At 39.9% G+C, this 16343-nt stretch overlaps 1 protein-coding gene across 1 annotated transcript in view; it reads right to left on the reverse strand.

Moving 5' to 3' along the window:
- Positions 1–16343, reverse strand: part of COL19A1 (collagen type XIX alpha 1 chain) — a 201151-nt gene that overhangs the window by 144797 nt on the left and 40011 nt on the right. Inside the window, exon 9 of the mRNA XM_059829068.1 lies at positions 10143–10196. Within this exon, the coding sequence (XP_059685051.1) occupies positions 10143–10196 (54 nt within the window). The remainder of the gene's footprint in view (positions 1–10142; positions 10197–16343) is intronic.

Here is a 16343-nt window from a genome sequence, read left to right on the forward strand (position 1 = left end):
ATTTTTCAAAAGCGGCATACCTTGCACAATTTGTGTCCATACCTGATCTAAAAATATTGAAATATAACTGATTAGCAATGACAGGAGCTCAGAAATCGGATGGCACTGAACGAAAGACAGACAAACTCAGTAAGATGGCTTTAAGCAGTATCTATCCAGTGCTCCATATGCATTTTTGGAAGCCTTCTCAGAGATGCTGATGAGCTACTTGGGAAATATCCTGACCCCTGTCAAGGATCTGTACAGCACATGAAATGTGGAAGGCACTGTGTCCAGAGATCTTTCAAGACAGCTGCAAGGAAAAGACCGCATTACTGTAAGCTCAACACCAATGTCTCCTCAGATTTGTATATTTGCATGAGTGATTGATGATCCAGGAGCATATGCTGAACTGCCGTAATAGGCCATATACCCATGGCTCTTCTGCAAAGTCAAATATGCCTCAGAAAATTCTTGACACGATTTCCATGGTCTTGCTGGAGTAATGGGGAAAGCAGGTTAATGGTCACGATTTGATTTGGATGTACATTTAACAAGTTTTTGGTTGTGGATTTGATGACATAGCTGGCCCTGAAGACCTGACCCTGGAGTAACTCAGTACGGAGATGAGTATTAAAAGCATCTCGGAAAGTAATTTGAAGTTCCATGCTATACTAGTATGTAATTTATAATTTTTTTCCAAAATGACAGATTAATGTATATACATTTAAATCATGTTGGAAAACAAAGCACTGGACATTTCTAAGCCATGTTTTATATTGAGCTTCTGAATTCAATTTCTTCTTAAAAAATATAATCTTATAATGCAGCAGTTTTCAAACTAATTTTCTCAGGTACCACTAAGGGAGAGGGGAGCACTTCCCACCAGGCAATACAAAGTAGGCTGTTCAGGAAGTGTTATCATGCCGTTTTGATGCAGCACACATACAACAAATGGTATCTATATCACGTTTTGGGAACTCTTTTACTAACCATTTCCTTACCTGTACCAAATACAAAGAGAACCCTATCAAAAAAGGGTAATCAAATTTAAAAAGAATAAAATCATCAGTGTTAGGTTCAGAGTCAGTTAAAACTGAAGCCAACACACTGATAATGGACTTGAGAAAACTGAAATTACGGATAGCCATCTCACACAGTTAAATGAGAAAAACACCACCACAAACAGCATTATATATTCTAGTTCTGTTATCATCTAGCTCACAAAACATGTGAGTTCACGTACACTTTGCTGAGCCATCATCACGAATACATGCAAGTGAACAAAAGAAGGAACAAGGGTTTTACAGATACCTACTGCATAGTTTCATGTAAACTCAATCTCATTTTCATGACTCTTGAAGTACAAATAGCACTTGTACAGTTGGTAGAGCTCTTGAAATGTACACTCAGTTTTTTCCTCTAGTCTGACTCTGAATATAAATCTAAGTTGTGTAGTGATAAACATTGTTTTTATTCACATAAGCATTTCTTTCTCCTTTCAGTCTGTCTAAACTGTTTAGTTTACTAATACACTGCAGGAGCACCCATAAAGTGCACTAGCAAATGCACAACATACTGAATATTTCACTGCTTCTTCAGGCTTACTGTGCAAACCCAGCTATTTTAAAAACCTTACTCAATATATGTAATATTTTAAGATCTCTGTTCATAATCTGGATTGCAAAAAATTAGTGCAAAACACTACAACAGTAAAGCTAAGCCATTTGAAAGTCACATATTAAAAGTGAATGGTGTCACAAGTATTTCACAAAACATAGTTTAAGAAACATAGATGCATCATCTCTTATCACTATGAATTGTATACCATGAACCATAAGAAAGCAATTAGTATGGAGCTTTGGATAAAGGGGAACAGACAAAACCAGTTTAGTTTGGTAAGTTGTCTGAATTTTCTGAATTACATGGCTACATCAGTTTTATTTTTCAGAATGTAGTGACTGAGAAAGAAGAAAAAGTATTTTCATAATAGAAAAAAATAGACAAATATGGAATGGCCAAGAACAGAGACAATTATTCACCTTCAACAGCTTGAGTCCTTTGAGCCTTGCTGCCATCAGCACGTTCTCAGAAGCTTAAGAGCTTTTCAGATAGCAGGACCCATAACACACATAAGCCATAACTCCCCAAGAGGCTTAGTACTTTGTATCAAAGTACATGCCATGGCGGCAACCTATTTCTCAGAACCAGGAACACTCCCACCAAACTTTTCAAGTACACAGAGATCGTCCACTCCCTAAAATGCCAAGACAGTTGAGAGGTTCATCTTGACTGCCAAAGCATCACAGAACAGCAAAAAAAACCCCACACCCCAAACAGGACTACATCACCTAGCATTCAGGACATAAATAAACTTTTATTTGGGAGCTTCATTTTCATGGCATTATAGACCCAGAAGCAAAAAGAAGGAAAGGTCTTGAGTTATTTGGCTGAGTGACACAAGAAGTGCAGGAAACAGAAACATCTCAACTATATACAAGCAAATCAAATCCAGCCTCTTCAAGTTTAGAAAAAGCTCAGGAAAGGAAAGGGACAGAATGAACTCCCTGTAAATGAGAACAAAGAGATGTGGTGGCTTTTTTTTTTTTTTTTCTTCCCTCACAAAAGGTATAAACACATTTTTAAGGCTGGAATACTCGATCTTCTAGTCATGGTTCAAAGTGCATGCCTCCTTAAGGTGTCAGACTATTTGGAAGGCCTAGAAGTATACTACAAAAGGAGGATCCAACACGGAATACGCTTAGTGCAAAGTCTAATTGTTTCCTAGGCTGGAAGAGCAGAGAGACTAATCCTGTTATCTCCCAATACAAAATGCATAGCAGTGAAGCTGACCACCCTTATCTGTATCAATCCCCCACTAGGTGCTATGGAAAGGACACAAATGCACAAATGCAACCTGTATGGAAGTAATAAGACACTATGACTTCAGTGAAGGAGAAGTCTGTGGGTCTCACCAACCATTTCAGTATGACAGGAACACTAGAAAATAATAGAACTTTTTTAATCGAAATACTTTCGAGCACTATTATCAACCTTGCGCAGATTACACCAGTGGTGTGACCCTGCACACAGCAACGATGCGTGAAGACGATTCTTAATGGCAGAGCAATCAGTTCTTGTTGTCATAATGAGGTTAAGCAACCCTGATCTAGCAGTTAGTCTAACTTGTGGAGCCTGATTTGCAGCAGATAGGCGACTGTCATCCATAGGCACTCCAGTCACCTCAAACAGGTGACAAGAGGACAGGACAAGAGAAAATGGCCTCAAGTTGTGCCAGGGGAGGTTCAGGCTGGATATTAGGAAAAGTTTCTTTACTGAGAGAGTGGTGAAAGACTGGAACAGACTGCCCAGGGAGGTGGTGGAGTCACCATCACTGGAGGTGTTCAAGGAATGTGTGGACGTGGTATTGCGGGACATGATTTAGTGGGCATGATGGTGTTGGGTTGATGGTTGGACTTGATGATCTTACAGGTCATTTCCAACCGTAGTGATTCTGTGAGACCTCCACTGCAGGGACAGATTTCATTTCTCAGGCCATACAGCCAGCACTCTGTCTGCAATCCAATTATACTAAATGGCTTCAGAAGTGTATCTGGAGACAATTTCACTTGCTAAACACAAAAGGGTAAGTAGACTAACACAGTGCTCCCCTTGACATGTGTTTCTTCTGTCCTCATAGGCTTTGCTGAACACCTCCAGAAGGCCAAGGCATAAGGTCTCAAACAAATAGCGATTCTAATTTACCAAAACATTCCAGTTCTTCTTGTATCACGATTTGACAGATACCTTGAAGAAGCATCCCCAGAAGGCTGAGCTACAAATCAGTCCTGACTGGATGTAGGGGATCATGGCAATGTATTCCGTATCTTCTGGTAGTCTACAAATGAAGTTAGTTTCATTCCAAGGGAGGACTACTGCCCTCTTATTTTTTAGAACTATAAACTAACACCACAGAACTTTCTTCTCTGATACTCTCAAGAATTTGTTCTGTTGCCCTAAGTAGGATCTAGTATTTAAAAAAAATCTCCTAAGACAGCTCCCTGAAAAAGGACAGGGATGAAGGAACTAGGCAATTAGACATCAAATAGTCATATGTGTGATGGTGTCCATGATCTACAGAGTTGTGACTTTGGGGACCTGAGGTAGAGCTCCACAGGGACTGTATTTGATTCTTGAATCTCTAGATTGGTCATCAGCACTGTCACACTGACTGCTTTTGCCCTGAAAGCAGATGAGACAACGGGCATGTTGTGGTGTGTTGCCGGTCAGAGGAAACTTCATTTTTTACTTCGGCAGCTTACAAGAACTGTAGTAGAAAAATCAGCAAAACTGCAGAACCACGGTGTTTACACTCACCTGTTTTCTTTTGGGTGTTAAGGCTATTCTTATGTCACCCTAGAGTCATCAGGACTTAAACTTTGTTCTTCGTATTAGCCCACGGCATGTCCAGTCTCTCAAATGGCAAGAACCTCCTATAAGTCTGCACCACTTAGATCTGCACCTATTAGCCAGTACAACTGTTGCAAAACCACTGCAGCATCTAGTGAATGGGAAATTACGTTGTCAGGGATAATATGTCTTACAAATGACAGAAGGCTAAGTGTCACATTTGAAGACAGACCTAAGATATGTGAAGTACACAATCTATTTTCATACTTTAGATCCCTGAAAGTCAAGGCCATATATGAAGCCCTATAGGCTTCTCACTGTTTACACAGAACTTGAAAATTAAGTATACAACCATAGAGCATTTTCCTGGGAGATTCTCCTGGTAAGATTCTCTCAAGTAATAAAGTATATTGCATAGGATTATTCTAACTTTAGTTTTTCACTATAATGTCAGGTATCTTTGAGCTAAGCAATTCTACAGAAACAGGCCTTCTAATAGCCAAGTTCATCTCATTCTAAGGTAAACTTTTAAAATAGGTCAAATGAATTGATACTGTTGCTTACTCATAGCAACACGAGTAAGATCTACCACATATTTATTCTCTGAACCTTTTCCCAGGGAAAGGAATATGAACAATAAAGTATTGCAGTGGATAGTTTTTGGGTGTATCAGAAAGAGCCTCTCTGCTCTCTGAAGCCTCAAACTGCATTTACATAAAAAATAATTGTATTGTTTCTTTTTTCTTTTTCCTATTTCTAACTAGTGACTCAGGGGACACATCTGCACAAAGCTCAGAAAAATACAGTGCAGAAAAATATAATAATACCCATACCAGTCAAACAAATATAACAACTCCAACAAAAGATAATGCGTATTGAAGGGCTTAGGAGGATAAACAAACGGCAGTAACTCCTGAGAATGCTCTCCCAGCATTGCACAGTCTGCACCTCAACTTCCTGAAACATAGGAGTCATCTTTGTATATAACAGTGCTTAGAGTATTTTTATTCCTTTACTTTGTTCAATTGTCTTTGAATCTATGTACATTTTTCACACCCAGAATATCCCAGAAAAAGGAGTACAAAAATAACAGACACACACAAATTTACATAGCTCTTGATGTATCAGCTGGGAGACAGTGCATGTTAATAGAATTCACAACACGAGGAAAATAAAGTGATTCTACCTCCAGGAAGGAGCTAATAATTCCACGCAGCACTGTACTACTCTGCATAGACATGACAACTCCGGCTAGCAGAAGCTGGGAGGCTGGATCTCAGTTTCTTCATTTAGCTATGCATGTACAAAATACTTTGTTTGCCTTTTTTTTTTAAACAGCTTTTGGTTTTGCCAGTTTCAGATTCCATAGTAGTTCATTTTTAATTTGCAACAACAATATGGCTTTTAAGTAGTCTGAATTAAAAGAGTTATAATGTTCAGGAAAAGTACAGTGTCTTGATATTCAATATGATTTGACTGTTGAGCCTTACGTAAACTAACAGGAGCTTTGGGATTTGGCCTGACAGTGAATCTGCAAGGCACTAAGCAAAAAAACCCCAAACAGTATTAACAGAAACTTGTACCGGAAAAGCAATGTAGCCTGGTAATTTTAAAGAAAGATAACATCAGAGAAGGAGCTACAGAAAGAGCCAAGGGAAAACACAGCTTCATTCTGGATCAATCTCATTCAATCTACAATGTTTTACAATAACTTTTTCCATTAATTCACATCTGGGAGCACAGTAAAGTAAAAACTGTCCAGCTGGATCAAATCAAAGGTTTCTCTAGTCAAGTGCATGACTACAATTATGGCAACAACAGATGCTTACAGAAAAGTATAACAACAGGGCAACCATAAAGACTTCTCCAGTGGGTTTCCCCGACTTGAGCATCTTGGAGTTCAAGAACTTTCAGACAAGCAGCAGTGTCTGTCTGACACACTCCACGGATTTTTATTCCACCAACTTTCTAATAAATTTTCAGACTGTTTAAATCCTGTGGCAGAGTGTTCAAACTGTAATCATGTAATAGGAAGTATAAGACCTTTCTATCCTTTTTGAACTTGCTATGAGATAGGTTTGATGCTCTAGTTCACATATTGAAAAGGAGAGTAAAATAAATAAATAAATAAATCCCTATTAATCTTTTCTGTTCCATTCATGATTGTACAGAGCACAGAACAGGACATATTTCATCTCAATTGTATCTTTTTCAAATTGAAGTCCACATTGTCACACCTTAATTGGAAGATGTCCAATGATCTTGATCACTCTTGACACCTCCTCTGAAACTTTTCCAGTAATACTAGATCCACTTTGAGATATGGGAACCAGAACCGTATAAATCGCAGAATCACAGAATCACTAAGGTTGGAAAAGACCTTTAAGATCATCAAGTCCAACCATCAACCCAACACCACCATGCCCACTAAACCATGTCCCACAATGCCAAGTCCACACGTTCCTTGAACACCTCCAGTGAGGGTGACTCCACCACCTCCCTGGGCCAGACCAAACCTCCCCTGGCGCAACTTGAGGCCATTTCCTCTTGTCCTGTTACTCGTCACTTGGGAGAAGAGACTAACACCCACCTCTCTGCAACCTCCTTTCAGGTAATTTTAGAGAGTGATAAGGTCTCCCCTCAGCCTCCTCTTCTCCAGACTGAACAACCACAGTTCCCTCAGCTGCTCCTCATCAGACTTGTGCTCCAGACCCCTCACCAGCTTCGTTGCCCTTCTCTGGACACGCTCCAGCACCTCAATGTCTTTCTTGTAGTGAGGGGCCCAAAACTGAACACAGGATTCGAGGTGCGGCCTCACCAGGGCCGAGTACAGGGGCACGATCACCTCCCTAGTCCTGCTGGCCACACTATTTCTGATACAGGCCAGGATGCCGTTGGCCTTCTTGGCCACCTGGGCACACTGCTGGCTCATCTTCAGCCGGCTGTCAATCAACACCCCCAGGTCCTTTTCTGCGGGGCAGCTTTCCAGCCACTCGTCCCCAAGCCTGTAGTGTTGCATGGGGTTGTTGTGACCCAAGTGCAGGACCCGGCACTTGGCCTTGTTGAACCACATACAATTGGCCTGGGCCCATCCATCCAGCCTGTCCAGATCCCTCTGCAGAGCCTTCCGACCCTCCAGCAGATCAACACTCCCGCCCAACTTGGTGTCGTCTGCAAACTTGCTGAGGGAGCACTCAATCCCCTCATCCAGATCATTGATAAAGATATTAAACAAGACTGGTCCCAACACTGAGCCCTGGGGGACTCCGCTTGTGACCGGCCGCCAACTGGTTTTCACTCCATTCACCACAACTCTCTGGGCTCGGCCATCCAGCCAGTTTTTTACCCAGCGAAGAGTGCACCTGTCTAAGCCACGAGTCGCCAGCTTCTCCGGGAGAATATTGTGGGAAACAGTGTTGAAGGCTTTACTGAAGTCCAGGTAGACAACGTCAACAGCCTTTCCCTCATCCACTAGGCTGGTCATCTGGTCATAGAAGGAGATCAGGTTGGTCAAGCAGGACCTGCCTTTCATGAACCTGTGCTGGCTGGGCCTGATCCCTTGGTTGTCCTGCACGTGCCCTGTGAGCGCCCTCAGGATGAACCTCTCTATAACCTTCCCCGGCACCGAGGTCAGGCTGACAGGCCTGTAGTTCCCTGGATCCTCCTTCCGGCCCTTCTTGTAGATGGACTTCACATTGGCAAGGCTCCAGTCATCTGGGACCTCCCCTGTTAACCAGGACTGTTGACAAATGATGGAGAGTGGCTTGGCAAGCTCCTCTACCAGCTCCCTCAGTACCCTTGGGTGGATGCCATCAGGCCCCATAGTCTTGTGAGTGTCCAGGTGGCATAGCAGGTCGTTAACTGCTTCCTCCTGGGTCATGGGGAGTCTATTTAGCTCTCCATCCTTGTCTTCCAGCTCAGGGAGCTGAATACCCTGGGGATACCTGGTCTGGCTATTAAAGACTGAGGGGAAAAAAGGCATTAAGTACCTCAGCCTTTTCCTCATCCTTGATGGCAATGTTCCCCCCTGCATCCAATAAAGGATGGAGATTCTCCTTGGCTCTCTTGTTGTTAATATATTGGTAAAAACATTTTTTGTTATCCCTTACGACTGTGGCCAGCTTGAGCTCTAGCAGGGCTTTTGCCTTTGTAATTCCCTCTCTGCATGACCTAATGAGATCTTTTGTACATCATTCAAGATGCAGCACAATATGGTTTCATTAATAATAGTGACATTAAGATGCTTTTGCTTTGTTCCCTATTCGCTTCCTAATCATTCCTAAATTCCATTTGACTAGTACTTAACAGTGAGTGTATGTTTTCATTGATCTGTAATTCCAAGATCGCTTTCCTGAACAGTAATAGCTACGCTAGAGTCCAACAGGAAATACATCATGTTTGCTTTGTTTTTCCTCTTCATCTGCATCACTTTGCTATTACTTTCACTGAGTTTTACATACCACTTTATGATTCAGTCCCTCAACGTTGCAAAGTCCTTTGAACACGTTTGCAGCCTGCTCTCCATTTTTCTACCACATGTAACAGCATCAGCAGCAAGTATTGTCATTTTAACTCATCTCTTTGGTAATATTATTTATCTACCTGCCATTTTCAACCAAACACAATTTGGGACAGGAATAGTAAGTAAAAATAAAAGATGGTTTCATAATTCTATATGCTGTTAATTACAGATTTTAAACCTGACAGCTGAAGTGAAACTCTACTTATTTCAGTACTTAGAAATCTGGATAATTACAAAATAAACCAAACCCTCTGCCATTACTAAAATGTTGCATACATATGAAAGCAGCATGTCAACCAATAAAGTGCCATATTGAAATTCTGAGCCTCTCACAGCAACAGCTGACTTTAAAAGGCATACTTTTTTATGTCACTGAAAGAACAGAAACTTGAAATACAGGATGAAAAAGAACCTAAATCGACAGAATTGAGGGTTGAGAACTTAAATGGTGATGCTAAAGATACCACTGAAATAAAAAAAATGAAAAAAAAAAAAAAATCAGTGAAGTGCACTAACACGTAAGTGGAGAGTTTAATTTATTCATATATTAACTGGCTTCCATGTATATGCAGAAAATCAACTATTATTTCAACTGTTACTATGGAACACAAAAAAACCACAAGAGGCCACATTATTAGAAACTCCAGCAACACACTGTTTCCTCAGTGTTACGAGGGCTGTCTTCTATACTGAAGATGCTGGATATTAGACTAGTAGACTTCCTCTAATACAGGTAACTAGCTCTGAACTCAATAAACATGTACAACTGCCTTAATTCGCACACTAACATCCTGAAATGAAGTGAAACTCATCCTTTTGAATACAGGTAGGCTGACATGCTTAGCCATGGCTATTCCCAAGTTTTTGCTTAGAGGTCAGTGGTGTTTATCTCAAAGCTCTACCAAGTGGCCTGCTGAGAGCATAAGAGCTCTTTTCTAGGCTTGCAGACCACAAACTGCACAGTGGAACAAGTGGCTTCGTTTGGTTCTGTATAGCTTCCCCTTCTAGAAAAAAAAACCCCCGAAAACAAATAAGCACATCTGCAGAGAATACTGTTGATCTGAGTGGCTTTTTCACTGCGCTACAAAAACATGGCAGTGCAGGTAAGAGAAGCTGATTTCCTAACAGAAGTGTTCTATCCTCCCATTTCTGTACGTAATTACAGATAAGCCCCTGACATAATGAACACTTCCCATGAGTCAAATTACATATCAATGTACAACGAACATACCTTTTCGCCAGGAAGACCAGCAACACCATCCCGTCCTTTCGCGCCCATTTCACCCTACAAAACAAATTCTCAGTTAGAAGTTCTAAAGACTTCTGAGGTTCACAACAACTACTCAGGTCATATCTGATTCAACAGAAAAGCATCTTCAACCCTCTTTTTGTCATGCTTAGTAATGTAACCACTGTGGAGGAGGATGCCTTACATGTAACACTAAAATCAGACACAATAAATACATTTTAAAACACCTATAATGTCAATTAAGACCTTCATCTGACAAATACTTGCACATGCACATTTCCATAAAAAGCAGGTCTGCTGATTTTAAGGGAATTCACTGCGACAGCAGAGTGAAGACAAGTGGGTCTGTTTTCACTGGGTTGAGTGTGTTCTACACTGAGAAAGCTCAACATGTAATACAGGTTTGTTTTGTCTAAAAGTCATGTGCCCACAATGTTTTTAAGACACTATTTAAACTCAGTTCCTCTCTCCCTCCCTTTTACCCCCTCAGAGAAACCAAACCCCAAACCATAAGCAATCTATAAGAAAATTTCAGTTTTAAGAGACAGATGACCGACTGATCAGGAGAGGTATGGAAGATTCCAGCAGCTGCCAATTGGGCCATGAGTCTTAGAAATGACTGAAGAAAACACCAAACAGAAATTTTGCTTCATAATGTCAAGTATAAGGGTTACAAACTTGAAAATAAAAATCGGGTGGACATTAGGGGAATATAACGGAAGCACTGAAACCATATTATAGTCTTCATTTAAAAACAAAACAAAAGATTAGGTTTTTCTACTTGTACTAAAAAGAGAACATTCTCTAGCAAACAGAAAATGCTGCAGCCTTTTTTGGAGTAATCCAATTCTTTATGAAGAAAACATCACTGGTTTGAAAAGAATTAACTATCAAATTGTTCTTCGAGAGAAAGGGTTGCATGAAGAAGCAGAAAAGCCACATTAACACAAATAATTGGTTCCTAAAATAGGTTGTAAACCTAGGTTTGGAGCCCAAATCTAAAACTGCAAACCCAAAAGCCCCTGCTGAGGAATTAGTGCCCCAAACCTTTAAACTCACATAGTACATAACATTTTAAATAGCAGGATCCTGGAAACTCGTAATTCTCGTATTCAGTGAATGCAGAAACTTCTCAGTATTAGGCAAAATTCATCACTTTAGTCAATAAAACCACTCTGCAGTAACAAATATCAGTTTCTCATGATCTTCCCAAATACAATACACACACACATTGCTGCAGTGACTTCTTTTTCTTCTGTTACATATGGGACAGGAGATGCTTAACTCAACAGCCCAGCAGAAAGGCTTTGTCTAGGCTGCAGAACGTACATGTTCTGTGCTCTCCTCTGCAGCCTGTGAGTGCTCCCAGCCTGTATCACTGATACCTGCCAGCGCACTGGTGATCACGGGATCTAAAGTTGTTCCAAAGTCACAAGAGGAACATCAGGAACTGCACAAGTGAACTGCATCCCAGCAGCCTGGTGTCTTTCCCGAGAGCAAGGAGACCAGGTTCCTATCCGGATGACCGTTCCTGCATTTTACATGAGACTGTCCCCAAATAAAGTGCATCACCATTTCTTAAATTACAACCTAAGTCTCTCCATCAGGTTTAAAGTGATTTTCATTAATGTAGTTATGGTACAATAACATCAGCTAGGTATCACAGAACTCAGTATCAGAATACAAACACTGCTGTAATATTTTAAAAAAAACCCCAACAAAACAAAAACAAAAGAACCTCACCAAAACCAAAAATCTGAAAGCGGTTCATAGGCAGAATACTGTAGTACCTTTATCTTTTTAGCATAAACGTAATAACTCTGTTCTGAAATGAAGTTATTAACCTTTCTGAAGTTAAGAAAAGAGCAGTAAGATTGGCAAGAAGTACATAACAACAGTATTTGCTATATCCCAGAACAGCCATTATAAAACATTTAATCCCTGGTAAAGGAAGGATTTACAATATATGCTTTTCCTCAGCATTCCCTCCAGGCTGGCACGCAGCAGCTGCTGACTCAGCACACTGTACTCCAAGGTACTTAAGTCTCCTTATGCTCTACCCAGGGAGTCTATGGATTGGATCCAGGGCCCCGGACAGCAGTCTCAGTTAAGTTATGAGAATTCAGTATTTTTGTCTCTAGCCTCAAGGAAAAAAAGAAGAAGGAAAAAAACAAAACAAACACCAAAGAACCCCAAAGAAACAAAGTGCTACAGGTCAGGTTTCCTCATTACCTTTTTCTAAAAGCAGAATGATGTGTCTTAATGACCGTCACCATAATTTTGAAGTAAGCTTTCATACCCTAATACTATTGTTGCTTCTCGCCTACCATAAAACTTATCTACGTTCCTTGTCCCTCATTTTAACTTCTTAACAACACTATTCACAGAAACCTTCATAAAAAACCTCCATGTGCGCACCCTGGCTCAAAACTCCTTTGTTTATAACACATGAGCTAAGCAAATCAACCAAAATGAGTGACTCCTGGGTGCAGAGTACTATTCCAGATGTAAGTTTAAAGGACTGCTCAGAAGCAACAATGTTCTGGAAGAGCGTATGAGCCATCTCCTATGTCCTTTTTATTCAAATATTGGAATGGTCCTTAGTTAGCTCTATCTGAAAAGTAGACAAAAATCCTGTGCATGCAAATAGCACGAACCCACCGACACTACGAGAGATAAAGAAACAGGACTGGCCCGTGGTTACCTTATCTAATCACCCACACAGTGACTCTCTTATCTATGCACGCTCTGTTCCCTTATGCGACTTGCCAGTATTTTAATAGACCAGAACCACTTTGTTACATTCAGCAGTGTATTTTTGTATACAGTATAGTCTAAAATTACACAGCCTGCTACATGCCAGGAAGCCTTCAGCGTATATGACTTACTAGCCAATTAACCAAGGTATGTTTACACTTCTGTTCCACTAACTGCAGACAGACTCCCCACCTTGAAGACAATTATTTTCCACTGCAAATTAAATCATAAAGTTATGCTTCTATCTTGTAATTGTGATTTTAATAACTACAGTCTGAAAGGTTCTAGTTTTTCATGCTTTTATTCTATTTTAAAGATCAGATACTATAGGTTGTACAACCTATAACAGTATTCACACAGGCAGCATGACAGAACAAAAAAAAATAGAGCAAATGCATTTAAGTTGTTTTTGTCTTTTTTTTGTTTAATGGCATTTTCCTTTGCTTCTGCAGATTTCAGTCCTTCGCAAACGTGAAAAAGCATCCTTTTCCCTTTCTTACATAGTAGATGCCAAAAGTACAGAAATGAGATGAAAAAACAGGGTTCCTGACCATCAGGTTTGCATTTACCCCTAAATAAATCTCTTTCAGGCCCTAACAAAAGTATTCTAACTCCTGACACATACCGCAATTGAACTTTATAATTTTATGTAAATAAATTAGTACGAATGGGAATAAAAGAATTGCATTTGCTTAGAACTACTGAAGCCAACAGAAATATGAAATTGTTCTTCTTGCAACATATAAGCTGCTGAACACCAGCAGTACAATGCTGGCATTTATAGGTTATGAAGTACATTCAGTGTAACAACATTGAAAGGTAGTACTGTGAGCTTTAAGTCTACTTTAGGATTTTTTACTAAGGGTACCAGTGAAAATAAAATATTTAAGCATAGCAGATTTTTCAGAAGGTGATCTCTTGCAGACTATAGGATGGCTACTATATTTCTGATAATGTTTATTCTGGTAAACTCATAAGCAGATAGGGTGGAAATTCAGCAGGCTGAGATGAAAAAAAAAAAAGAAAAAAATAAAAAAAAAAAAAAAAGCTTTTGTCAACTTTCCGTAAAGCCAAGCCAAACTAAACTCTTAAAAAGAGATTGCAGACAGCAAACATGCTTCTTTCCAATTATACCAATCAGCCTTCTATCTGAAGTGGAAACAATTTTGCACATCTGAGACCACCTGCAGTATTATACTTGTGATAATTTTTTTTTCATTAATGATTCAGAGAGTTTCAAAAGCACTTGACCTTTACTTCTTTGAACCATGCAGCCTTTATTCAATGCACCTGTTGTAGAACTAGAAATTATATGCTAGTAGCAGACACAAAATACAGTACCTTGATTCCTATACCACACATTATTATTGAAGAGTCATGTACACCAAAGATAGCCTAAAGCCAAATGTGGTGACAGAAAGAATGACAAAGTGATAACGATTTAAGTTAACGAATTACAGCCCTTTCTCATATAAAACCAAAAAAACATTCTTTTAAGAAAGTATTTTATTTAAATACATTATTTTATCTCTTACATTGCACATCTATTTAAGATATATTTACATTGTGATATGGAGTGGGATTAACTTGACACATTAATATTTTATCTAGAAAACATAGTCCGCAAGAAATTTTGAGAGGAGGAAAATATTCTCAGAAGGGTTCTGCACTGACCAGGTACAGATGATGATTTTAATACTAAGATAAAAGCAAATGCACTTAATAAACAGAAAGAATGACATTAATGTGGCCTAGAGCGCACACGGCTAGAGTATTGCATTACAACATTGCTCTTGTCTACACTGGGGACATTTTAGTTCAGATAAAATGAGTAACCTATGTCAGTTGTCAAAACACTCTTTAACCAAAATCAGTTTTGGTTTTGTAAGATTTGATTAAGTAAATTAGCTTTCCCGGTTCTCATCTCTGCATAGTTATGTGTGCCACTAGCATCAGAAATGTCCAGGTAAGAAAATGTGTATTATTATCAAGAAAGAAATACCAGCACACTCTCCGGAGAGTTGTTCCCAGCAGACAGTGTACTGGCAAGGTTTCCAAAAGTAATAAAGTGGAAGGTAATGTAGAGAACTCATTCTTTATATTAGATCCGTCATCTGTATGATTAAAGTCAGAGGCAGTCCCTGTAAGAAATTACGTAAGCTAGAATTTAAAACTTAGCTGTACAGACAGGTAAACAGTTCTCATGATTACAAAATGGTGATAGAAGTACATAGACCTGGACACCCCCCACCCCTCCCAGTTAGGAACCTTTAGTTGATGAATACAGTAATTTCAATATTTGGAGAATTTGCCAAAGGTGAGAAGAAAACCTCATCCCAAAGGTAGCGTCGCTCCGGGGTTTCCCTGGTACTGGGGGAGAAGCAGGGAGTGCACAGCCCAGAAGTATCATCCCTGTTACTCCCAGCAGAAGCCCCTGGATGTGTGCTGTTCCAGCAGCACAGGGGCTCAGGCTTGCCATGGCCTGAGCTCAGTGTCGCTGGTTTAACCCCTGCGCCGGGGCCAGTGACTGCTGCCTCCCCTACTCCAGCTTCAGCTCTGGGGTGGCCCCGCTGGGGAATGGTGACATCCCCCAACCCTCTGAGCACCTCAGAGTGCTGAGGACTCACTGCCACCCTCTCCACTCCCTCTTGAGGAGGACAAACTGCCTTCCTTAGGGCTGAGATGAATACTGGAATGGTGAATATGGTAACATAGAAAAGAGTTACATATTTAAGACCTTTTTCTTTTTTTAAAGAAAACAACTTAAACTTATTACTAATAATGTTTTTCCTTATTAATTTGATAACTTGGACTATTAGATGGTTAAAACATTAAGTAGGTCTACCAATAAATTCTTAGCTCCATAGGCATGGAGCATTCCCTTCTGCCCATTGTAAGATTTTAGTCTACCAAGTACACCGGCAATGCCTGACTTTGTCATCACTGACAGCCAGCTGTATTTTGCCCAAAATTTTTCTTTTTCATGCATTCCAGCTTCTAGGTCCGTATCAATAACCTCTGCAACAAAAATCGGACCAGAAAGGAACCATTCTCAAGGCTGCATAGCACAATAGATATGCCTTAGGTGGAATCAGGTGGACCTGAGTTATAGGAGGAATGACAGAGGAGGAGGAAAGGAAGACTAGCAAGGAAAATACGCAGACACCTCACTTGTTCTCCATGAGTTCTTTTTTCTTATCATTCTATTACAAATATTTTCCTATATAAAATATAAATTAATCAAGCTCACTTGAATAGCAATAAATTTTTCCATGGTGTGCATCAACAGGCACTTTAATGTTTGAAAGCACTCTGCCTCTGGCTTTTTTGCTCCCTGCTGTACTTACAGCATTAACCAATGACCTATTAACGCAGCTTGGAATGGTTTAATATTATATAAAAATATTTAATTCTCTTTGTATTTTG

The sequence above is a fragment of the Gavia stellata genome, chromosome 2 (assembly GCF_030936135.1).
Source record: "Gavia stellata isolate bGavSte3 chromosome 2, bGavSte3.hap2, whole genome shotgun sequence".
Classification (NCBI taxonomy): domain Eukaryota; kingdom Metazoa; phylum Chordata; class Aves; order Gaviiformes; family Gaviidae; genus Gavia; species Gavia stellata.